Source organism: Pyricularia grisea (assembly GCF_004355905.1).
Source record: "Pyricularia grisea strain NI907 chromosome Unknown Pyricularia_grisea_NI907_Scaffold_1, whole genome shotgun sequence".
Taxonomy (NCBI): Eukaryota; Fungi; Ascomycota; class Sordariomycetes; order Magnaporthales; family Pyriculariaceae; genus Pyricularia; species Pyricularia grisea.
Window position 1 is genome coordinate 2,659,372 of NW_022156716.1, and position 25,311 is coordinate 2,684,682.

Sequence of the window (25,311 nt, forward strand, 5' to 3'; positions counted from 1 at the left end):
ACAATCCGTATTTCCCCGCACATTTATTCAGTCCAGCCTGTTCAGCTACAGCAATCCAAAACTATGCCTTTACTCGGATACGGATGCACAGGCTGCAAGAGAACCCAGCCTATATACAACTTTAGGTTTAGAGATGCCAGCGGCCAAGTCACACACTTTTTTTGCTCCAGTTGCCACCCCGCTGACAGTGACGATAGCTGCATCGTGGTGTGCCCCTGCGTTTCGACGGCTTCATCGGTGTGTACTTGTAGTCTCGATTCTAAAAGCACAGAGTGGCGAGATATGATACATCATGTTGCGATAAGATACACGAGACCATGAGGAATTGGAGCGCCTAGACGTTGAAATCTAGCTCTATCCATGACAGTTTCATAATTGACGCTGGAAGGATGCACTCAGGCCAGAAGCTTATCTCGTCGTCACGCTCGCTTAAGATGTTTCTTTATTTTCTTCTCGTTAAGGCAGATTCATGGCACAAATACGTCCATGCTTAACTAACAAAATCTCAAGGCCTCTCGTTGATGTTGACCGTGTGAGGATGTTTGACGGGTATGTATCGATAGCATAGGAGCTTATTATCATGAGTAATCAACCTCAGTCCATGTTAAATAGAAAACAATAGATCAAAAAAGAAAAGAAATAAAGACAACCTTACAGTGTGCAGGTAGGCATCGCGCGACACTGTCGGCGAAAACAGCTCTGTCGTGAAGGTTTGGTAAACATAATAATATGCTTGCTGGGCATGTGAGATAAATTAGGCCCATTATAAACACGTTAACTCCCATCAAGTAAGGAGCCACTCCTCACGGTCAAGTCATTGAACCTTGATAGCTATCTACACCTTATAATTAGTTCCTTTCAAATGCTCTAATCATTGCCCGACTCATATCCCATCCCATACTGATGCGATGGGCCATGCATCGAGATCTACTCCGTCCCCATATCACTTTACGTAAGACTGACTACCTGGTGTACTTACTGACTTACAATCGGCGTTGCGGATCTATCCGGAGCCAATCCATTGCATTCTAAGTAACCTAGAATTACCTACGAAGTACATTTAGGTTCATTCGTTACGGTACATACTTCATACGTACCTACCTACCCTAGGTATCATCTAATCTTCCCCCGGTGCTCTCTACTCCCATTTTAAACCATTAAGTCTGTCGCTGTGGAATTCAATGTCCTGAGTTTCTTCTGGCTTCCATTTGTACTTCGTAGCGCACCCATCGGTCCTTCCTGCCCCTCCTTCCCCACTCTTGCCCCCTCTGTCCACCAGCTTCCGGTCTTCGGCAGGACTCTCCACAGGGTTTCGTCGTACTTTCCATATTATCCAGTGGTTAGATTTTGGTACATTATGGGCGGTTAGGTGTTGACCGTCAAACATCGAGGTTCTGTATTTTCTATTGGATGATGTACTATTCTAGGACCACTTGAGTTTAGTACAACCTAGGTAGGTACGCGACAAAGAAAGATAGCGACCCTCACCCCGGCTCCCCGCCAGTCGGTCGCCCCGTCCGTGTTGGCCCTAATGTAGATCCCACATTAGGGACAAAACGGAGTCAGTGGAAATTGACTTTATTTAAGATTTGGCAAGTGATGTCCTCAACGTTGCAGCGTCGTATGGCCCTCCCGTCTCTATCTGGATGCAGATGCAAAAAGAAACTCTTGGATTTATCCCTCGAGCCTACTGTAGGTAACCCACCTAGCTTGCTCAATAGCCCCCCACGCACATCTGGAAAGAACACAAGACAAGCACTTGGAGTGGTTGCAGCTACTTTTGCCGCCTTACGTCACCTAAGCATCTGGACTCGCAAGACCTGCGATCTCTTCCGGTCTGCTGGCACGCTGATTGGCATCTAGATCCAGCTCGCCGGTTTTCGCTCCGACAGGACTTGCTACCACAGGTTCGCGGTTGAAAGACCTTCCATTTTATTATCCACAGCCAAGAAGGCGACCCCCCTCTATGTTTTCGGGGCATACTAGGAATTGAGTATTCAGACCAGCAAGTTCCACTTTTGCGGCAACCTTCGGATGCGATTTGTGACCCCCACAGCTTCCAGGTATATCGCATCAGGGGTACGTTGTCATTGACATCCAAGTGACCTATTTACTATTTATTCCTTTACGCCGACACGCATCCGTGACAAGTTTACGACTGCTTCAAGCCTCTGCACCCGTGTCCAGACTTATTCTACCTACGCCAACGCACGGGAAAACAACATCGAGTCCCCCATTAGGCTACTCTGCCGCTTGCAGAGATGACGGTCCTAGACATGAACAAGGACCTGGCGGCGCTGTTCTGCCAACAGGCAGCCGCCACGCCCGACGCTGTAGCTCTGGAAGACGAGACCACAACGCTGACATATGCGGAGCTGGAGAGACAAACTGGTCTCCTTGCCAACCGCTTGCGACAGCAGGGCGTAGGCCGAGACAGTCTCGTCGGCGTGCTGCTGGGACGTAGCGCCGACTACGTGATCGCCTGTCTGGCTGCCCTTCGCGCGGGTGGCGCGTTCCTGGTCCTCGAGCTCGCATATCCTCCTCAGCTTCTCTGTGACGTTATTGACGACGCCAACCCAACCGTCGTGGTAACTCATCGGGCCCACGCTGGCTCGATCAAGCCAGAAATTCCCCTCATCGTTCTTGACGAGCCCAACGCTACCCCCGAGGACTCCGCACAACCTACTGACGAGGCCAACCAAGCATTGCCTGCTGACGATGACCTCGACCGGCTTGCATTCGTGTGCTACACTTCAGGCACAACAGGGCGTCCCAAGGGAATTGCCAACCCGCACAGGGCCCCGGTCCGCTCTTACAGCTTAAGATTCGAGCTGAGCAATCTACACCCGGGAGACCGCGTGGCATGCAATGTCTTCTTCATCTGGGAGATCTTGCGTCCTCTCCTGCGGGGAGCTACTGTCGTAGCTGTGCCCGACAACGTGAGCTACGACCCGGTTGCTCTTGTTGATTTGTTAGCATCTCGGAAAATCACCGAGACGCTAATGACGCCGACTCTCCTGGCTACAGTCCTCTCTCGGCACTCGAAGCTTGGAGACCGCCTTCCCCACCTGCGCACACTCTGGCTAAATGGCGAGGTTGTGATGGCGGATCTGGCGCGCCGTACCCTCAGCGCACTTCCCAACACCCGGTTGCTGAACTGCTATAGCGCCAGCGAAACGCACGAAATCGCATGTGGGGACATCAAGGAAATGCTCACCGAGGATGCTTCTGTCTGTCCTGTTGGGCCTCCTATAGATCCCAAGCATACGTACATTCTCGACCAAAACTTCCAGAAGGTTGAACCCGGAGCTAGTGGCGAGCTTTTCCTTGGTGGCCATCTCCTTGCCCGGGGTTACCTCAACCTGCCTGAGACCACAGCAAAATCCTTCCTTCCCGATGCTTTCGACTTGGCCCCAGGTGCTCGCATGTACCGAACTGGTGATCTGGCGAGAATGCTCCCCTCGGGCTTGTTGGAAATCACAGGCCGAGTTGGCGGCATGATAAAAGTCCGCGGCTACAGCGTTCAGCCTGGAGCAGTAGAGAGCGTCGTTATGAAGCATCTGGCCGTCAGGCACTGCGCAGTTGTTTCCCATGGCGAGGGCCTGAAGCGCCAGCTTGTTTCCTATTTTGTGAGAGACAAGGAGAATCCAGGCGACCGTGTCAACTTTATCGTGCAAGAATCAGGATACAGCCCTATGGCCAGAAAGACTCTGTCTGCGCACCTCGCCCACTACATGATTCCTGCGTTGTGGATCGAGCTGACCGAGCTACCCACGCACGAGGTTTCAGGAAAGATTGACCTCAAAAAATTACCTGGACCATCAGGGGCCAAGACAAATGGCAACGGGCGTCAGCAGGAGCGCAATAAGGAAGTCAAGGTGGAAACTATCATCCAGAACTGGGCTGCCTCATTGGATCTCCCTCCCAATGTTATTACATCAGAGCACGACTTCTTCGATCTTGGAGGACACTCTCTGGCTCTGGCCGACCTGGCGCGCCGTCTCTCTGATACATTTGGCTTCCCGGTGCCGGTGGCTCGCCTTGCCGGACGACCGACCCTTGAGGGCCATGTGGAAGTCGTCCGCGCTGCCCGCGACGGCCATACTGCGGCCATCCAGGCCGACTTGCCTGCGGTCCTCAAGGCCGATTCCGTCCTCCCCGATGACATCAAGCCCACAAAGACCACCATGTGCCCGCTGAACGAAGCTAAGACTATCCTGCTCACCGGTGTTACAGGCTATCTTGGGGCGTTCCTCCTGAAGTCTTTGATCGAGAACACATCGGCTCGTATTCTTTGCCTTGTACGTTTTGCTCGACCTTCCCACGGCACTGAGTCCCGCGGTATGGCGAGGATTCGCCAAAACCTCCTTGACTTGGGCATTTGGGATCCGTCCATTATGGACAGGGTTGATGTGGTGCCGGGAAACCTGGGCCGAAAGCGCCTCGGGCTTTCTGAAGAAGACTTTGATGAGTTGGCGTCCAACCTCGACGTGATTATTCACGCTGGTGCCACTGTAAACTTGGTGTACCCTTACGCTGCCATGCGCACTGCCAATGTCGGTGGCACAAAAGAGATCCTCCGACTGGCGAGCCGAAGCGGCGCAACCGTTCATCATGTCTCGACTAATGGCGTGCTTCCACCGTCATCGGAAGGGTGGCCGGAAGATACAATCTTGGACGTGGAAGAGGTCGCAGAGAAGCTCCTGGATGGTTATGGCCATACAAAGTGGGTTGCTGAACAGCTCGTCCTTGAGGCGGGACGACGAGGTTTGCCTGTGAAGATCTACCGTCCCGGTACAATTAGTGGTCACAGTGTTCTGGGATCGACCAACACGTATGATCTTCTAACAGCTTTGTTCGTTGAGTCGATCCACCTCGGCCACGCACCTGATATCCCGAACTGGCTTGCAGAGATGACGCCGGTGGACTTTGTCAGCCAAGCAATCATCACTCTGTCAAACCATGTTGATATCGATCAGAAAATCTACCATATCGGAGATCCCAAGCCGGTGACGGCCACAGCACTTCTGGAAGATCTGGCTGGTCTTGGATACCCAACTGACCTAATGGGCTGGGATGAATGGGTGGCGAACTGGAACGAGAGGAGAGGGAACCCCGGAACCAGTGGGGACGATTCCTTCACCGCGGGAATTCTACGCCGCGGTATGCCAGAGGTCGAGTTCCTTCGAGCTGTCACGGTCCTCAACGACGCCAAAACGCAGTCAGTGTTGGATCTTTACGACGTTAAGCGCCCGAAGATCGACAGCAAATTATTCGAGACGTACACTCGCGATTGGTACGCCCGCGGCTGGCTCTCCCATCCCCCTCGTCGTGATGGTGTGGCGCTCCGGGCCCGACCCAAGGGGCCTCTATCTGGCCAGGTGGCTGTCATCACGGGAGCGTCGTCAGGAATTGGTGCTGCTGTGGCGACCGCCCTCAGCAAGGAAGGTGTCCATGTGGCTCTTGCAGCTCGCAGAACAGAGGCCCTGGATGCCCTGAAGGCAAAGATCGCCATGAACGGAACCAAGGTGATGGTTCACAAAACGGACGTCACCGACAAAGCCCAAGTGGAATCGCTCATCAAGGCGGCCAGCGAGGAGCTGGGTCCTGTCGATATCCTTGTCAGCTGTGCAGGCGTCATGTACTTCACCATGATGGTCAATGTGCAGACGGATGAGTGGGAGCGTACGGTGGACGTCAACTGCAAGGGATTACTTCACTGTCTTTCGTCCACTGTGCCATCTATGCTGTCTCGCGGCAAGGGGCACATTGTCGCTATTTCATCTGACGCTGGCAGAAAGGTGTTCCCTGGCCTTGGAGTCTACTCGGCGAGCAAGTTCTTTGTCGAGGCCACGCTTCAAAGCCTTCGTGTCGAGACGGCCGGCACTGGGCTCAGGGTAACATCCGTCCAGCCAGGCAACACGGCGACGGAGCTCCTTGGCATGTCGACGGATAAGGAGGCCATCAAGAAGTATGGTGAGCCAACGGGGGCCAAGGTTCTCGACGCTGAGGACGTTGCCAACTCGATCGTATATGCTCTACGGCAGCCCGAGCATGTGGCTGTCAACGAGGTCTTGATTGAGCCACGCGATGAGCCCATCTAGAAAATAATATCTAGAGTAAAGGATTTAGAGGAAAAGAGATAGAATCTAGCGTGGACAGGGCAATATATAATGTAAACTCTCTGGTTTAGCCTACTTGCCCAATACAGCTGAACGTACCCTCGGGAATCAAGCAAGAAAAGCGAACTTACGCCTTACCATTGGGACGGTAGCTGGTGAGGCTTTAGAGTTCTCGTAATCGCCGGCTTGCATTTGTCATTGACCGTATACCGAGGATCTTCTCGATATCTTCGCCGAAGATCCCCGTCATGCTGGACTATGTTCAGGTTTCTCTCCTAAATGTCTTGGGATTGATGATTGGATGTCACCGCCCGGTGCGATAGTTAATTCATTTCAGATTGTAGAAGGTCCCATATAGGAAATGATTTTATCACGGAACAGCAAAATACTACACTTTTGATAGTCTGTCTACTTATACTCCTTCCCGCAGCTAGGCTCACGCATCAGACGGACAGACCCCCGGGGGCGCGGGGGCGGGGGCTTTGCGGAGGTGGACGGGGAGCGGGCAGTCTGGGGAAGAGATCTGCTGGGAGGTATCGCAGGCCAATATGGGAGATACGGTGATAATGATGGATTTTTGCTGACCGCGATTAATGCTTTGACATATGATGTGAGTGAGACCAGACGCCGTCATGGGCAGCAGTGTCAACGTGAACTTTAGCAATCTCATGCGCTGATGCACCCGCACTTGCAGCGGGTTGAAATCGCCCTGTGGTTAATGACCGCAGGGTGGTTGGTTGCTGATTGACGGTAGCCCTAACCCTATGGTCCCAGGCACGCTGCGCTTTCTCTGACGTAGCAATAGGGCGGCAAGGGCGGGTTAAGATCGTCAGGACAAAGTGGAGCAGCATCATTGCGCCACATACATTTGCCACGTACTATGTATAGTAAGTATACTGTACTCTGTAGAATTTTGAGCACCGCCACCAAGCTTGGCCAATACGGCATTCAACCTCAAGGTGACATCAATCCCGTCGACGCATCGCAACAAAGACAAAAAAAAAAAAAAAATCCGATAATTGTCGATCATATGTCGAAAGGAACTGACTGAACTGTAACGTAGACATGTCACTTGGGACCAGCGAATGGGGACTCCCAGCGACAAAAATAGAACCGGAAATGTGCGCATCTGAACCTACTAGTAGTTCTAATGACTTGTTCCTTGCTCTAAGACTAACCTGCTACGTTAATGTGTAGTGGACCGAATGGCAAGTACCGTCGCACCAGACAATCAATTAAACCAAGCTCTCACAAACAAACGGACGGGCTCTTTTTGCCATTGCAACCAAACTCTAGTCGAGAGTGACAGCGGTCTCCTTGGGGTGCCCCCCCTTTTTTTTATCCTTTCAGTTTTGTCGATTTTTGGACGAAACCCAGACGCCAAGCTCCATAACCAACGCCACGCCCCCAAAGCAATGAAAGAACCTACACAGATTAAAACCACTACTATTACTATGTATGTTCTGACCTGACAGGCGGCCACATCCATGCCTTCGCTCAAGCTTGCTCAAACTCCGAATGCCGAGGATTAATTGCTACACCCCCCATTTTGTCATGCAGAATTGGCGTTGCTGCCAAGTTTTTTCTTCTGCTTTCTGCGTGCGCTGAGCCTGAGAATTTTGTGTTTTGGTCACATCTTTGACAATCGATGCTGACCGGGCGAGGCTCTTGCTCTGCTTTGCTTCGCCCGGCTCTCGGTGACAGCTTTGCTTTGAAGATTACGCAGAAAATCTCAAATGCCAAGAGGCGAAATACTCAAAATGTTATGTTTACTATGTACAGCAAAAACTCTCCAAAAAAAAAAAATCCAAAAAAAAACCAGCAACACCTGGAACAAATCATGACTGGGCCATCCTGCCTCGAGAACCCGTATTTCCGCGGTTGGAAGGCCAAGGAAGGTTAGTGATTCGTGACTAGCAAACATACCTGTAACCTTCTAAAATGACTATGAACACATATCGATTAAAGCATGACTTTGCGCAAAGCTAAACCGATAGGGGAAAAAATAATGTTTTAGGCAAGTTAAGGTAGGAACCAGATATTTGTCGGGACCGATCGTAGCGCGCATTGAGCTATTATCTAGGGATCCATTTAGTAAACTCCATATCGCCTAGGTTGTAACACTGTAATAGGAGAATACTCCGTACTTTGTCATGGACGTCCGTTGTTGAGCGATAAATTCCTGACAATGGACAATGTAAGCCGCTATGCTGTTTGTATATGCACAACTGTCGAGAAAATGTAAGGTCCGCATGCAAGGTACACAATAGCATCAAGCGTCCCAACGCGGGTTTGTTCATTAAAAAAAAATCTCACCGGGTTAAGTTTCTGAAGAGTAAACCAGAAAGCCTGCACCTTGCACATTCTTCGGCAGTCAGATACTCAGATCTGCCTTGGCTTGGGTGATCACAGCCAGCCAACCAGCCCAGGACAGCGCAGCAAGTGCAGTGCAGTCAGCCCTGTGCCAGGGGGGAAGCCGCGGACGCGATAAAACACCGACCCACCGATTGGCCGTGGAGACCCTTTGGGATTTTTTTTTTTTTCCCGTTCGCGCCTACTACGCTAAGATTTCTACCAGCAAGGTACTATTGGTACTATTGGTACCGTTCAACGGGGTTCGTTCACAGACCGAAGCCCGCGTGGTTTGAAAAGAACCCCTGTTTTATTTTAGTTCTATTGATTTTCGTTCTCTCCTTGCGCCTTTGCCCGATCTATTCCCGTGGACTGGACGGAGAAAGACGAGACAATTAACATTCGGACTCGGCTTTAGCCTAGCGTACCTGCTTTAGATAGATAATTTTGGCAATTTAGGGGACTTGGAGAACGAACATTAGACACCAAATCCAAATCATTTCATCTTTTCACCCTCTCTTTCTTTCTTTTTCTTTTTCTTTCTTTTATCAGATCAACTCTGACTATAGGTGTATGTACGATGGATCATATTCCTCGGTGTGTTGCAGGTCGGGCGTCAGCTCTCAGGCCCGACCAAAAGTAAAAGAAGCCCGTGTTTGAGGCGGTGCACGATTTTCATCTGATTCCAGTGGCTCACAACAATCAACCAGGAGCCTGTTAAACCTGTCGTGTCGTGAACTCCATGACCAAACAGATATGCGACGGCAAGATTTGGCGGACCCACATTTTCCAGGTCAATTGTCCGCTTGAAACGAAACCACAAATATGCCCTTTGAGGTTGCATCTGCTACTCAAACAGAAAGGTCCGTGGTAGATTACAGCGGGTGACGAGGGGATGGATGTTATTTCTGTTTTGTACCTTTGGGGAAATTTAAGTTGGATTGGATGTTATTTACGGCAATTTTCTGCTCCTCAGAACTTTAGTTGGGCCAAATCTCGTGTTTTCAGCCATAATAACCAAAGTGACAACCGCGAATTGCACAGCCCTCCAAAGAATTGGCCCCGTCCATAATTACCGGGCTAATAATTTGCCCATCTCATCCAGAGCAACGGGCGGCACTAACCTCTTTTTGTTTGTCTCTCTGTAGGGGCACAGCCCACCGGGGCTCCAGAACTCAAGGTACCGTACCGTAGTTGTGGGAATCCGCTGCTCATTTCATTCGATCGTTTCTTACAACGGTTAGTATTGTAAGGTGATATCGCCAAGATCGGCATAGTCAGCGGAGGCCTCATAATCTACCATGTAATGCCATAGGCGAGCAAGGTGTAAACTTTGACGATGAACGGGAGAAAACAGAGAGGAAAAAAGGGAGAGGAGAAGCTTAAAATTATCGGGGAAAGGGGTCGTCGTATTTGCCATGGTGCTTGCTGTCGCAAGCATGTATGGCTTTTACTTCGCACATAATTTTGAAATGGCCAGGAATTTCTGAATATCATTTTATTGTTGTGATGGGATGACTTTTGTTGTCATCATCACCTCTTTCAGCCATCGTTCTAAGCCCAGAGGGGGACATGTCGTCGTCATCCTCAGGCCGCAGGCGATAGGTGTCAGAAAGTTGTAGTTTAAAGCCAAGACCGGAGGTCTGGGGAGACTGGCGGCTTCTGGAAGTTGGACTGACTGCCAACTTTCTCTCTGCGCCTGTACAGTGTAGCATGGGAGATTGATCTGCTTGGACAGGGAAAGAGATACCTGAGGAATAGCGGGTGCGTCTGCAGTCGACAATGTATCCTAGTGCCTGCCTACCTACTTGTGGAGTGTGATGAACAAGCTCGCGACATTACCCGTGCTGGAAGTTCCACTTTGTGCGCTTGCCGAGGTGTTGATTGGTCCGAACCAGTCGCTGGTCTTCAGGTTTGGGTAGTCGACCGAGGAGAAGAGCTGACGCGTCCCTCTACCCATGAAGAGCCACACCCCCTTGGTCAGCCTGCATTGCCCTGCTCAACCGGGCTAAGCGGACGCAACGGCCAAGGGGCCCAAGCCCACCCCCCCCATGGCCCACTTCCGACCGATCCATTCCCCTCGCTCTGTGCAACTTTTCCAAGGCACCCGTCCGTTCGCCAGACAAAACCCTTTTCCTCCCTGCACTACCAAGCTGCCTTAGTGCTGTCCTCCTTTCCATATTACGCATCACATACGCACACTGCGAGACGTCTTTCAGTCGTTTCTCCTCCACTTTGACACGAACCCTCCACGTCTTCATCGGCTATCAATCAATCAACCATCAATCAAACACTTTCACCCAACAAGCAAGGCCCGACTTGAATCGAACAAGGCGACGAAGAAGACACGAAATCGTCTTCGCCACCATTCCCGATCACGCCGCCAATCGATGAGCAGCACCATCAAACAGGAATTGGATTACGGCAGCAGGAGGATGTCGAGAGCACCTTCGAACCACAGCCCTAGCTCCTCGCAAGGCGGCATGATGGACTCACTCGCTGTTGAAACATTCATCGACATGAATGCCTTCAACGATGGCATGTCATACCAATCACCGTCGCTTTCGCCCGCTGCCACTACCAAGGCATCATTCTCAAGGCCGACTCCGACCACAACCACTCCCATCTCGATGATGTCGACCAGCCAGCCCCTTAGTGGGCCCAGCCACGACTACGACATGTACAAGCAGCAGACCGGAATTGTTCCCGGGGCTTTGGCAAACACACTAGCCGTGAACGAGAACAACGCTCAGGTTGCAGGCGGGTACAACCCGTTCAACATTGACGAGTACTTCGGAATGGCAATGGGAAACACAGAATCCTCATTCGACTTCAACACCAGCCCGTCGCTCCACGCCGATATGGAAATGGAGTTTGACCCCTCTGCCGACAACGGTTTCCTTTTCGGAACGACCGTTAACCCCAGCGCCATCGGAGGCCAGGAGCCCAGCAGCGTTCCATCTCCTTCGGTCCTCTCATCCACAACCAGCAACGTTGGCCGTGTTTGGCCTGGTATGCACCAACAACAGGCCGCCATCGCCAAGGCCCAGTCTCAACAAAGGCAACAACAAGAAACCCAGATGCTGCACCAGAGGCAACAGTCTCAAAGCCAGCCCCCTAAGCACCAGCGCTCCAAGTCTGGTCAGCCTTCAGATCCTCTCGTCGAGCAGAAAATATCTCAACTTTTGCAGTCTATGCGGGCAAAGCCCGATGGTCAAGACAGCCAAGAGCAGAGCCCCGTTTTGCAACATCCTCGCTCCAAGAAGGAGGAAGAGGATATGGATGAAGACGAAAGACTTTTGGCCAGCGAGGAGGGTAAGAAGTTGACCAGCAAAGAACGCCGTCAACTGAGAAATAAAGTCTCGGCTCGTGCCTTCCGATCAAGGAGAAAGGGTAAGTTTTCAAATCGTTTGGCCCGAAATCACTTTGCCTTGGTATACTAACCTCGATTTCTCTAGAATACATCACCCAGCTCGAGTCAGAGATTGCCAACAAGGTTACCGAGAACGGCGACCTGAGGACACAGAACCGCGCCCTCATGGAGGAGAACAAGCGCCTGCAAGACCTTACGCGCATGCTTTTGTCTTCGCCATCATTCTCCGACTTCCTGGATCGTCTCAGCACCAACCCTGCGTCTGTTCCCCAGACATCAGCACCGGCGCCTCAAGTCGAGCAAAGGCAGGAGGCCCGCCAGTTGCCCAAGGACGTGAACCCGTATGCGGCACAGCAACAGCGTCAGCAAATTGGTATGGCCATGATTCCTGAGCAAAACATGGATTTCTCCATGTTAACACTCGATACCGACACCTCGGGCTTTAACTTCCAGCCCCAAGTATACGCCGTACTCGAGACTCCTGAGATCATTCTGCCTCCCTCTGTTGACACTGCTGCCTTGTCGGGCAAGGAGTCCAACTTTATCGGCCAGCATTTCGACTCGGAGGACGACAAGGTCGAGGTCTCTCCCATCATTCGCCACGAGCTGATTGAGGAGGAAAAGGTTGAGGCCCCTGCCACACCTGTTCATGCCGATCACGAGTTTGACGACGACCCAATGTTTGCTCTTTACAACGACTCGCCAGTCTCATCTGAATCTACGGAGCCCTTGGACACGAACTTGGACGAGCTGGACGAGGTCGACATCTTCGGAGGCATCGAGACCGACAAGGCTTTGGCTAGATACGAGCTCGTTGATGCTGCTGATGAGGAAAAGCAGGCTGTCCTCGCAGAGTTGAGATACGCTCGTCTGACCGCTAGGTTAGATGCCATGATGGAGCAGCTGGAATCTTTGAATTTCATGTCTTAGGTTCCAGATGGTTTATTCATTGGCGACTGAGTGAAGGAGTGTAATATGCAATGCCTGCTCGGCAAGGTGTTGCCTGCCTGGTGCACAGACGCACCACAAAAGACATCAGAAGCACATCTCATCACCATATGGGACATTTTGGTTGATATAGGCGCGAATCATCGGATGGGTTGCATTTTATTCAGATTGGGTCGGGGAACTCTTTTGCTGCACTTCCATTTAGTCACGGTCTGACTGCACATTGGTAGTCATCGGTATTGTCCGGTCTATGTATTTTTCCTATAACGATATAACGACGGTGTTGATATTTTTTTTTTATTCAACGTATACGTTCCTCATGACATTTGTGATCTTTCACCCTATCAAGCTTGTTGTTGTCCATCTACGAACCGTGCTGTCCTGCCAGAGTGGTTAGTATCTTACTATTGGGACATATTGGACCGCCACAGTTTCTCATTACCACACTCAAGCATTTGGTCACGCAAGTCCAACAACTTCTTGCGGCGCACGCCTTTTGCGAACCACTTGTGGCGCCCTAAACAGCGGTGTGGTGCAAAAACCAGAGCACACAAAGCCCGCCGCCCCTTCTCAGGGGTGACAACCAAGCGATGGTCAGCTGCCATCGCCGTTGGTGGCATCCTGTGGTCGGCCTGTCTCTCCTTTCTCCGTACCACTGTTTTCTCTCTCTCTTTTTTTTGTTTGTTTGCCTTTCACCATGTTTCCAAAGTTCGACGTCCCTGCGCGTGCCCTCATGGCTGATTACTGACTGGCTAGCTGACTTGTTCGGGGGTTAAACATTCCTCCCCCTTTTTGTTGTTTTCTACTCTCTCAGGTAGTACTGGCACAAAACAGTCAGTCTGGACAGCACGGTTCACATCTTACCCAAGCTACTGGGATATGCGAGTTGCCACAAAAAAGGTTGGACCATGGTCAGACCACCTCGGCGAAACCAATTCTGAATTGTGTTTTTGGAGGCGTCCCCACTCGATCTTGAGCTGTGGACAAGAGACTCCCCCTTCTTTCTCTCTTTCTCTGTCTCTCTCCCTCTTCCCGCTATCTTCTCCTGGTGTTACTCGGTTAGGGAAATAAGTTTTCCTCTGTGCGCATTTGCGTGCAGCGGGCTTCAATCGGGAAGACGATCAACGGGTCTCGCTTGTTCCCCCTACGGAAATACCTTTATCGCTCTCACTCTCTCTCTTCCGTGCGCACCAAAAATTTGTCTCAATCAGGAAGTTATTGCCGTAATTATCGGCTTTATCGGGGAGAACGGGTAGGGCGTGAGAAAGCAGTACAGGACGGACGGAAAGGGAAAAGAAAGGGGGCCGGTTTGGGCGGACTCCCCGTTTTTCCCAATTACCCTGAGTCGTTGGGTCTCTCTATAGATGGTTTGAATTAGTCAAGTTTTACCGAATGTTACAGCTTAATAAGTGGTCCGCGGATGTATGTATGGGCTCTTTTTTTCTTCTTCTTCTATTTCTTTGGACAAATATATGCTCCATGAAGAATGTTGGTTTTGAGATTTTGTGAGAAACTCGTGGCACTAGTCGTTTTGTGCCTTCCCCCCTTGTGACTATGTTGTTGCACGAAATGCAAAATACAAGGACCCGGAAACCAATCCCAAGTTTTTCGCCTGGGGTGTAGGAGGCATAAGAACATTCTCAAAAGCTTGCCTGCTGAAACGCCGATCCTTTGTCCGTTGCGAGTAACAGCAGTTTCTAGACCATCAAGGGCTTTCAAACCATTTACTTGTTAGGTTACATTGTGGGTGCTATAGTAAGAACCTGTAGATATCCGCATTGTCCCCGATGTTTCCGTTACGCAACCATTTTTTGCCAACCGGTTCTTTACGAGGCTTGAAGATCTCTGCTCTCTGACCCAGTCTGGGCGGACAGAAACATGGCAGCACCAGGTAGATTCATCATCCCACTGAAATTGTTCCTAAAATGGAGCTGTGTTACAGCAGATACCTACCTTGGGCACCTGGAATTGGAAATACAACGTTGCTCTGCAGCACCAGTCACTTGAACCGTGGTCAGTTTGGGGATAGGGCAGACCATTATGGAAGGCGGTGCAATAAACATCTACTTTTTATGCCGTGATACATATGCGGCGAGCTCACTGCATGGGATAGGACGATCGTGGTCAACAGAGGATAATAGACTAGGTCTAGTCTAGTGGTAAAGAAGCTACAATGCTGCAGCATTAGATTGTTGACTGTGCCAATCATACTATAACATGTTGTTTAATTATAGGGCTTTGATTTTCTTTCTCACGACGCTTCTTTTTTGCCTGACAGTAGGCTGATTTGGATTCGAAATTATAGAGTAGAGATAAGAAACACTTGCAATTTTCATTTGATCTCCCTGTCACATACTGCCAAAAAGCTTTGCCGCAGGTAATCTTAGCAGGTATCATTCTTTTCCCCCTCACCATATATATCGGAATCACTAGAGCAACACCGTTCACAATTAGTCTCTGGCCGGTACGATGGACAGGAGCAGTCAAGTAGTCTGCTGGGGTCATGTCTATACAACATGCATGTAGCAAATTGTAACAAAAAAGGGACGAAATAGGCGGAAGAACTTACAACTTCTCCGCGAAACGCTCGCGGCCCTCGGCGTCCTTGTTCACATAGACGCTGACGCTGCACTGTCCGCACTTGAACAAGCCGAACCCATCCTCGCCAATCACGACCTCTTCGTTGCTCCAACCCATCAGGTCGGTCCAGGTCTCGCCGGCGTGCATCTCACCGACGTGCATGCGCTTCTCTCCCGGCCCGGCGTTGCTGATGACAACTGCGCAGCCGTACGGGCGGTCCCAGGTGCCATACTTGACCCAACCGAGGCAGGTGGCGTAGTCAAAGTAGTCTGCCTGTTCTCCGTAGGCGTAGAGCTTACGTGCCAGCAGCATCTTGGGAAGAGATCCACCGCAGCTGGGAGGCGCAGGCTCCTTCGCCTTGGTACCGTAAAGGTCGCCGTACCAGACGCAGGGGTAGCCCGAAGACCTGAGGAGGATCAATGCATGGGCGAGCGGCTTGAACCAGTCGGCGATGGGAACCTCGAGAGCCTGCCCAGGCTGTGTATCATGGTTCATGACCAAGGTGACGGCGTTGATGGGCTCCCGCTGCACCAGGGTATTGTCAAAGACCTTCCTCATGTCTTCGCTATCTCCCTGAGATATTCTTGAAAAGCTGTAAACCAAGGGAGCGTCAAACAGGCTGAATTTCTTACCCATCCGCTGCAGGTAGTGGGACATGTCATCCAGGCTATCTTTCCAAAACTCGCCGACAAAGAACCAGCCTTGACCATAAGCTTCGTCGAGCTCGGTGATGAAGCGTGAGAGGAAGTCGGCACTGAAGTGCTTCACGGCATCAAACCGCATGCCAGCCAGCGGTATCGTCTTTGCTATCCACTTGCCCCAGGCCAAGACATCGTCTTGCACCTCTGGGTGATCGTAGTCCAGGTCGGAGCCCATGAGATAGTCGCTTCGTTCCCAACGAGTGTTAGCAATGGCAATGCATGTGTATGTATGAGGGTGTTTGGGAATTGGCTTGTGAGTCGCCACGTACTAGTTCCCCTTCTCACTATCAACATCACCGTCCTCAGCCCACCCCTGATTTTTGTCGCCCATGATCTTGAAGATACCTGTCTTTTCATTACTGGCATCGAAGTCGACACCACTGAAATGATACCAGTGATATTTCTGCTTGCTGTATTTGCCCTTACGACCGGGAAAGTCAAAGCCAACCCACTTGAACGATTTGATGTTAGTTTGTAAAGTAAGGCAGCCCACAGAAGCCGTATGGGTGCTATCCAACTTACAGCCTTTATGTCATAGGTATCGCTGATGAACTTGTTGCGGTCCTCCTCATCGACTTCGGCGGCTGGGCACTTCTCCTTATGATCGGCTGCAAACCTGTGATTCAGAACCGCATCCCAGTAGATGCCAACGCCTTTGGCCTTGGCCGTAGAGCAGAGCTTGACGAGTTCCTCTTTGGTTCCCCATTTGGTGGCCACGCTTCCCTTTTGGTCAAACTCGCCCAGGTCGTAAAGGTCGTAGATGTCGTATCCATTGCCAGTCTTGGACGAGCCCTTGCATCTAAAAGGGGCTGATTAGAATATACTAGCTTACTTTGTTTGGATGGGAACATGTATAGCGTACCCTGGTGGTACCCAGATATTGTCAACGCCCCATGCTTTAAGCTGGGGAATCTGCTTCTCAAGTCTGACCCAGTGTTTTTGGTCTGCCGGGACATACCACTCGAAGCCCTGCATCATAGTCATATTCTCGGGGGTTGGCTCATTGTGGGACCCCATGTTGGGCAACGATAGATCAAAGAAAATCTCTTGGCGGGTGGATGAATATAGTGCGATAGAATGAAGTTGGTAAACCACAGAGCCAAGATCTACATGGGGAAGATGGAGTGGATATTTATACCGTCTCTAAAGCAGTCAAGCAGTTCTTATCACAAATGGGTTTCACAATGCTCATCCAACACCTCATGCAGGTCAGTCAGAAAACAGGGAACGGAGACAGCCATCGTGAGATTTGGAAACAATTTGCACGCGTGGCGGCACATGTATCTTTACCGAGTAGCGTCGAAACAGGCCAGGTACCAGGAACAAAATCCATCGCTTTAGCATGAAGTTGGTTGAGGTGCAGACTGCAATGTAGGGACCGATGCTTGCGATGGTATAGGAATCGGCGATGACGGCCAGGTCCAGACTCTTGGACCGTCTTGCAGCTCGGCGTGGAGCACGTGGGTAGGTGAAGATAACAACAGGTAAGCAACTGCCCAGGGCGACGATAGCCCGAGAATATGTACGGTGTACACCCGAGCGTGCAGCTCAGTTATCAGCCTAGCAATGCGCTAGGGTGGTCAAAGGCACAGCGGGATCCGAAGCCGGTTAGTTAAATCATGACGTCGTTTGTTCTTTTGCGACGCAGGCGTTGACCAACACAGCGGTGAACGACGCCGCCGCTTGCTACAGTCTAAAATCGGCACCAGCCGAGACCTTTCAGGCATGGATTCAGGTCGACGTGCAGCTGGGTGCAGCTCCAAGTCTAGGGTACGGAGTAAGGGTGAGACCAGAATTCCTTAGCGGCTTTGATGGAGGACGGCAGATTTATCATTGTACCGTACAGTGCCGCTCAATTAATTGAATCTAAGCTTTGGAGCTTTACGGAGTAGAATGATGATCGTATTCTTAAGTGCCCACCCCAACGGTTTGGAGCTGGAAGATTACCAAAAGCGAGTAAACAATTAATCACGAACAATTCAATGAGGCTGACAAAAGTCGGAAAGGATTTGACCAAAGATTGGAGCAAAAGTTCGTGACGTCATCTGGGACTGTACTCGTAGTAATTTTTTGGGCTGCAAGTTTGGATTTCAACCCATGCAACCATGCCTGTCTGTACCCGCGCTTTAACCCCTTGGATGTTCTGGATAATAACCATTTTGTACCGACGACCGACAGAAGATCGATAATCCGACTTGGACAATCTCCATCAGCACAGTCGTTTATTTTTAATTTCTTTGACGAACCAAGCACAAAGAAAGTAAAGGTACAGAGATTGAAATCCACAACAGTCCGACGATCCCAGACCGCAACACTGCTCGCCAACCATGCAGCTAGCTGGTGAAGGTGGATGCGGCGCCTAGTGCCGGGCCTTGGCTATTGGACCCCCCCACCAATCAAGCAACGCCAGCGCATTTTGCCCCAGCAACGAACAGTGGGGTGCATCAAAGTAAACAACAATTTACCGCCTCCAACATCAGAACCTATGAACTGCCCATTCCAAGGAGACCCCTAAGCTATACATGACACCTCAATAGGGGTTTTCACGCGGTACTCCGTGTCTACCAGAAAAGCCAAAATATCTTTCCGTTGCCATTGACGACCCACCTTGGACTAGAACTCTAAGTACATCATAACAAGAAACAACAGCTGGCTTGCAGCTAGTCAGCCAAAAGCCAATATGCCACGAAAGTCGGATGACCTCGACTTCAATATACACGTCGATCCATCCTGCCTAAGTACACCAATGGACGAAGAAACCAGCATTGTCGTCGACAACGAGGAGGGAGCGTCTTCGCTCGGAGAGATTACACATCACGACAAAGAGAACGCAGGACCGGAAGCACTGGGAGCAACAGAGAAAGACACAAATGACCCCCTCGATGAGAAAGAAAGCGATACCGCAGTCGAAAACTCAGTTACACTGCAGCAAGATGAAGTGACTGAAACCTCGGAACCTGGGCTAGAAGAAGGCTCGGCCGAGGAAGACAAATCCATTGAAGATTTTGCAGACAAGAGCACAGAAGAGATGAAGCAACCGGCAGACGATAGCAATGTCGACCAGGAACCCGAGGTTGGCCCGGAGCAGGCTGTCGAGGATGACGAGGAGACACCAAGGGCATCCGTCATGGCCGTTCAGGACGACGACCAAGATGCCTCCCGCAGAGATTCTGGTGGTTCTGACAGGAAAACCTCAATGAGAACGGAGGCACTCATCCAGGCCGCTGCAAAAGCTGTTGTTGCCAAGATCGAGCAGAAAGACGACGCGGGCAAATCTGAGGAGTCATCCCATGATGAGCCAGACGCCGACAAATCGCTTTTGAGCAACATATCGGATGCTCATGACGACGACGGCGACGACGACCATGATATCTCATTTCAAGAAACTGCAAACTCAGAAAGCAGACGGACTTCCACTGATTCACGTGCACTGGATGCCGTCGACCAAGCCCATTCGGAGGGCGAGGCTGGTGGTGACAGCAGTGATCCCCATGACCAGGACGACGACGACGTCTTCAGTGACCGGAGTCCCCGCAGTTCTCTGGGGTCCGTAAATGCAGATGGAGTGAGCGACAGGCCCGACTCTAGCAAGTCAGGCGATTACAAGTCAGGTGACTACAAGTCCAGACCTAGGGACCATGGGTCTGAGCATAGGCGCTCAGCTAGAATTTCTGGCATCTCTGAATTTTCCCAATTTGACGCTGGAAGCCAGCTAGATGACGGCGAAGAATACATGATACCGACAAAGACCACGCCCAGGCACCCTTTCCGCACCATATCGGACGTGCGTGCTATGCAGATGTCTTCACCGGCTCCATCGGTTTTTTCTACTCCTCGCTCCGGCAAGAAACATGGAAATAATCCTCAATCAGTTTCACGGATGGGTAGTCCCGGTGTGTCAGCCCAATACTCGCCCAAGGGAAGACCCACGCCACCGCGATTCCGGGTAAAGAAGGAGTCAGCGCCTCTTGTCCTCCTGCATTGCACTCTGCTACCCCTTCGGTGGGCCTGGGCTGGAGTCCTGAACGAGGGCCGCCTGGATCTCGACGAAGCAACCGAGGGTGGTTTTAAGCCCAGCGAAGAGCTTAAAGGGCTTCGCGACAATTGGCGTATTCTCCAAGACCGAATGGGCGACACGGTGCTCGAGAGAGGAATTCTCTTACCGCACCCTGAAGCCGACTATGAGGTCCTGGAGGAGAGGCTGCTTGAGGCACTTGAGCTGCCTCTGCGCCGAAGAGCGAGGATTCTCGAATGTGGCCACTATCTAGGTCCCTCAAACATCAGCGAGATCGACGACGAGGAGACAGACAGCGAGTTCGAGGACGATGTCACCTCAAGTGTTGGTCGAAAGCAGAGCGAGAGTGACAAAAGACACTGGTGTGCCACATGCAAACATGACATTCGATACGAAAGTCTTGGACCAGGTCGTATTTTTCGTGTCAAGGTCTACGCCAGCAACGGGCTCATGAAGGCCGGGGCATGGGGTGCTTGCTGGAAAGAGATGGAGAGAGTTGACGTCGAGGTCGAGCCTATCGTTGAGCCAGCGGTTCAGGGCGAATTGGAGCGTTTGGAGTCTTGGCAGGCTGCAGAAAGGCGAGAAATCGAGGCTAGGGCCCAAGAAGCCCATGAAGCTCATCAAGCCATGGATGGTGGAGATGACTTTGATTTTGCAGAGAGAGACGACATCATGCAGAGCATTGAGCAAGACGACTTCCGCCACTCTTTCAACGGGTCTGCCGCCGATCAGACGGTGCTTCATCATCGGTTCTCTTCCCCACGACACATTCAATCCCCATCTCCAAACCCAATGCTTCATGCCTCCTCCCCGCCTCCGCCGTCGGGAAGTGGCCGCATGTCTGTCGAGCCCCGAGAACGGGATGGAGACAGAAAAAGACGTGAGGAGGAAAGGCTCCGTGAGATCTATGGCCATCAGTCGCCCGAGTCTCATGATGGAAGGATGAGGGCCAACTCCCATCATGTGCGGCAGTACAGCACTTCCCGGCAACATGGATATTCCTCGCCACCTCCTTTAGACAACTCGATGGCTCTTGGTGGATCACATCGTAGACCGGACAGCAGGAGCCTGCCGTATCAAGACGTTTACGGGCTTCCATCGCCACCACGGGACTCTCGTATCGAAGAGTCGGGATCGCCGGTCAGGGGTGATTATAGGGGTCGTCATCAGTATGACGACAGCTACGCACCACAGCATCAGGCCCCAGCCTCGCCTAGTGAGCAAGCATACAGGAGGCGAGAAGAACAGCGGGAACACAACACCCCTCAGCACCGTCGTCGAGGTGACGAATCTCTGCCGGAACTGCTTCTTGAGGCAGCAAAAGTTCTGTTGCGTGACCGGAGGAATGTTGCAATTGCGGCTCTCAGCGTCATGGTTGTGTTGTTCGCTTTGAAGCAGCCAGCCTATTTGATGTCGGGAGTCTCTGGAGTTCAAGAACGGGAAGCAGAGATCGCACGATCGATTTACCTCCATCAACAGCAGCAGCAGCAACAACAACAGCAGCAGCAGTTCAAGCAACAGGAGGCCGCTTCAACTTTGACTGCCCCTGTTATACAGAATCCCATAGTGGCCGAGGCTCAGCAAGCCCCCGTTGTCGAGGTAAAGGCCAGTGCTCCTATGCCCGAGCCTCCAGTCATGTCAGTGGCCACTTCCTCGACTCCGAGCATCGAGCCCGAGGCCGCTTCTTCAGCGCCTCATGGTGCTCCTGCACCTGTTGATGCGCCTGCCATTAAGCCGAAGAAAAAGAAAACTATTCGAGTATACGAGACAGTGACCGAGACCATCAAGGTGACGGCTACTGAAGTGGCTTCAGCTGCTCCCGAGGTGTCTAATGTGGACGAGGACGAGGAAGAGGAAGAAGTCGAGATTGAGATCGTCACCCAAACAGAGGTCGTCAAGCTCCCTGCTGCAACCCAGGGCGCAACAACATCCCAGACTGAGGCCGAAGACTCCAAACCAGAGGTACCCGAGGTCTCCGATCCCAACAAAGTTGATGCCGATCCCGAGGTCGCTACTCAAATCAGTCAATTAGTGGTCGAGGACTCCGCAAAAGAGGCTCTGGACGCATCGTCATCCGCCCCTGAGGGGGATCAGATAGTTCCAGAAATGGAACAGACCTCAACGCCTGATCCAGTCGACGTTGATGAGGAGCTGTGAGATCAAAGCTTGAGTTGTATGTCGCATTTTGGACAGCATCGCAGGACTTCGCAGATGCTTGCTTGCTTGTCTTGTACATTGGAAAGCGTTTAAACCAAGCTTTTACAGAATGCTTCCAGCGTTGGGTATTACCATGGGAGGAAAGAGATTGTTTTGCTGTTTGCAACGAATTCATGTCTTGAAGATAATTTCCGGTTATTGTCACTCACTTCTACATAGCGAAACCTTGCAGATTTGTTATTATGCCCCCTTAGATAGATGCGGTAAATTGACCATGTTATACCTGAACTTGATCCGAGGTTATTTTTACACACTAATACATTTCAAAGTGTCACTGCTGTCTGGCTAACACTATTCAATTCTAGAAGCCTGAGCACAAAGCTGTGAAAAGAAAACAATAAACTCTGTTCGAAGCTGCGTTTTTTTGGCTTCTCAAATATCCCTTGATACTAAGCCGATCAGAATAACTACGCTTTGGGTATCGGATTCCTGCCTTATTATGAAATGTTCCCCCCCCTTCTTGTCTCCAACCATAACCGAGCAAGGAAATAAAAACAAACCAAAACAAACAAAGTCCTAACTTCGTCGCGGAAGAGTAAATAAAGACAACCAAGGGCCAACGCAAGTTGCGGATCTGCCACCAGCCAGAGAAGAGCGCTCGACTTGCTCTCGAATACGAAAGCAGTTACAGCAAGGAGAAAAACGCGGATTGCCGACCTGAAACGCCTAATTCAAGAAGCCGGCTTGTCACCCGCATCTGCCTTGGTTGTTTCGGCCTTCTCCTCCTCGCCCGAGTCCTCACGGGGACTAGTCAACGGACTTGTCACACCAAGGCTGCCGTTGATGCTCTCGGCTCGACCATGTCCCAGGCGTCCGCTTCGGACACTGGCAGCGTCTGCTCCAAAAACGCTTCCACCAGACTTTTCCTGGGCCGGAAGTGACTGCGGCTGTTGAATTTGAGTTTTGCCAGCGTACAAGCTGTTCCTGTCAGTGCCCCCAATGCCAGTGATACTGTATATGCTGGCCCGCTCGGCCACGCTACGTGATGCTCCGCCAGGCGTGGATGGAACCGGGGGAACGGTCGAGGCAGACGGGCCTGTGCCGCTGTCTATCGTTGCGGACAGCACTGACAGCGGAAGTGATTCGCGGGAGCCCCCGAACAGGGAGGAAGGGGCCAAAGCGCGCACGCTTGCATCAGTGTCTAAGGAGCGGCGGCGCCGACGCTTAGATGAAGATGCAAGGGTCAAAATTGAGGCGTTGTCCGTGAGCAGCCCGTTCGCTGTGGCAGTGTTGTATGTCGTCGGGTGCCCTGACTGGCCGGCTCCAGCTGCCGGCGGGGGATTTAAATGAGCTGGGATGGCAGATGCGGGTGTGTTTGGGAATGGCTGGTTGAAGTGAATCGAGTGATGTTGGGCCGTATGTGAGTTTTGGCCATGTGCGTTATGGTTTCCCATGCCCACAGGAATGGATTGTATGGTGGTAAGTGTCGTTGTTAGCGAGCGAACCGAAGGCGCCGGTGAAGAAAACGTGCTGTCGCCTCCACGTCGAGAATCGACGCCACCGTTGGCAGTGCGGCTGGTACCCGCTACCGACGAGGCGCCATGGGATGGTGCAGCAATCGAGTGCGCTATATCATGGTCTGTCGTCGACACAGTCGGCGCTACCGACCTGCCACCCGCTGTAGGAGCCCGGCCATGGCCGTCGGTTGTCGACGAGATGGAGAGCGTCCTGGCCAATGAAGTCGAGCTCGTAACACCGCTAGGACCAGAAGACACCGAGCGTGTGCTTGCCCGGTGCTGTGCTTGCGTACCACCCCCTATCCTGCCTGACTCTGGATATGGATTATTTTTCTTCAAGGGGCGCTTCTTGGCCAAAGTCTTTTCGCGTTTTCCGGAGCCTGAATTACTGCTTTCGTTCGAGTAGCCGCCTTTGAAATTCTTCAACTTCTTGACCCATGTCGAAAAGGGCCTGCGTCGGCTTTTGGGATCAGCTTGATCTGGAGAAAGAGTATTAGTATGTATAGTGAAGACCTTTTACATGTAGGCGGTAGCCCCCGCTCAAGACCAGACCCTATCTCAACTACGAAGCGAAGCGGAGACAAGCGATTTATAACACCAAGGGTTTAGCGCATCCTCCGTCGTGTAGGCATCGTGTATGTTGGTATCTCGAATCTGAACTTAATTCCGAGTGGAGTCCTACCTTGAGATCCTGATTCCGTCATTGCCATGACAGCTTGTAAGCTGCAAGCCTTTACTAATATGCGGCGGCAGAGAGAGACTTGTGTCCGTCGCCAACAGCAGCGTGGCAGGTAGGGCAGCTATGTGTCTTTCTCGAGGCCTCGTAGTCGTCGATATCGGCTTGTTACTGGTGGGAGTAATCAGGGACGCGGATTTTGATAGTGGAGACTGATAGCGAGTCGAGTTCCTTCGATCTATAAATGGAAAGCCGACGTCGAGGAGAAAGTGACGATTGCAATGGCGGAGCAGCCTGTAGCTAAAGGTAGCAACGACGCAGGGCGGACGACTCGGAAATGACAAATGAGGGCGTGCGCCGACTGGGATACGAGGGTGAGGTGAACTTGGCGCAGAAGCATCGACCAAGATGCTCCAAGTAGGTACCTTAGTCTCCTCTAGGTAGTTAAGATGATCGTAGTAAAGTGGCAGGAAAGGTGGGTGCGTAAGGTACAGTAGGTAGGTCGGTAGAGTTAGCGCCGCCGTTTGGGAGGATGAATAAGGTATCGTCAGGCAGTAGGCAAGGCAGGTTGGTTAAGGCATGTACGAAAGTATCCATGAATATGCTTTGAATTGTCGTTGTTTATTGCTTGAAAAAAGTTATTGGTGGCTGCTGATTTGGTCGGGCAGCATTAATTATGCTGCCTTGACCGAATAGATTCAATGTCAATGCCGGGATGACATCGTAAGCATCTGGGGCTGACCACGAAGGCGGATCTTTATCAACTGAATCGGGGTCCTTGCTCGGTTGAGCGCGCTTGGCAAGGTCCTCCCGCCGATCACTTGGACGTCGTGCAACCGTTGATTGGCTGCCTTCTACCCCTCTAGTGCA

At 51.5% G+C, this 25,311-nt stretch overlaps 7 protein-coding genes across 7 annotated transcripts; 4 read left to right on the forward strand and 3 right to left on the reverse strand.

Annotated features, from left to right (window-relative positions):
* Positions 1-63: 63 nt before the first annotated feature.
* PgNI_00775 (uncharacterized protein) lies at positions 64-286 on the forward strand (the record flags this gene model as incomplete). Its single annotated transcript, XM_031120852.1, has 2 exons — positions 64-237; positions 272-286. The coding sequence occupies 2 exons, from the start codon at positions 64-66 to the stop codon at positions 284-286; spliced, it is 189 nt and encodes a 62-aa protein (XP_030987237.1).
* Positions 287-2,261: 1,975 nt separating this feature from the next.
* PgNI_00776 (uncharacterized protein) lies at positions 2,262-6,104 on the forward strand (the record flags this gene model as incomplete). The annotated part of the gene is made up of 1 exon (XM_031120853.1): positions 2,262-6,104. One exon carries the CDS (start codon positions 2,262-2,264, stop codon positions 6,102-6,104), a length of 3,843 nt encoding a protein of 1,280 aa, XP_030987240.1.
* On the reverse strand, positions 5,781-6,842 carry PgNI_00777 (uncharacterized protein; the record flags this gene model as incomplete). Its single annotated transcript, XM_031120854.1, has 2 exons — positions 6,261-6,842; positions 5,781-6,038 (listed from the first exon to the last, which is right to left on the reverse strand). Exons 1-2 carry the CDS (start codon positions 6,312-6,314, stop codon positions 5,781-5,783), a joined length of 312 nt encoding a protein of 103 aa, XP_030987239.1. The 5' UTR covers positions 6,315-6,842.
* Positions 6,843-10,612: 3,770 nt separating this feature from the next.
* Positions 10,613-13,120, forward strand: PgNI_00778 (uncharacterized protein). Its single transcript, XM_031120855.1, has 2 exons — positions 10,613-11,867; positions 11,933-13,120. The coding sequence occupies exons 1-2, from the start codon at positions 10,865-10,867 to the stop codon at positions 12,775-12,777; spliced, it is 1,848 nt and encodes a 615-aa protein (XP_030986063.1). The 5' UTR covers positions 10,613-10,864; the 3' UTR covers positions 12,778-13,120.
* Positions 13,121-15,178: 2,058 nt separating this feature from the next.
* On the reverse strand, positions 15,179-17,093 carry PgNI_00779 (uncharacterized protein; the record flags this gene model as incomplete). The annotated part of the gene is made up of 5 exons (XM_031120856.1): positions 15,179-15,224; positions 15,365-16,261; positions 16,346-16,527; positions 16,599-16,875; positions 16,939-17,093. 5 exons carry the CDS (start codon positions 17,091-17,093, stop codon positions 15,179-15,181), a joined length of 1,557 nt encoding a protein of 518 aa, XP_030986062.1.
* Positions 17,094-18,756: 1,663 nt separating this feature from the next.
* On the forward strand, positions 18,757-22,248 carry PgNI_00780 (uncharacterized protein; the record flags this gene model as incomplete). The annotated part of the gene is made up of 1 exon (XM_031120857.1): positions 18,757-22,248. One exon carries the CDS (start codon positions 18,757-18,759, stop codon positions 22,246-22,248), a length of 3,492 nt encoding a protein of 1,163 aa, XP_030986436.1.
* A 294-nt stretch (positions 22,249-22,542) lies between these two features.
* Positions 22,543-25,200, reverse strand: PgNI_00781 (uncharacterized protein). Its single transcript, XM_031120858.1, has 2 exons — positions 24,448-25,200; positions 22,543-24,244 (listed from the first exon to the last, which is right to left on the reverse strand). The coding sequence occupies exons 1-2, from the start codon at positions 24,473-24,475 to the stop codon at positions 22,980-22,982; spliced, it is 1,293 nt and encodes a 430-aa protein (XP_030986437.1). The 5' UTR covers positions 24,476-25,200; the 3' UTR covers positions 22,543-22,979.
* Positions 25,201-25,311: the final 111 nt, after the last annotated feature.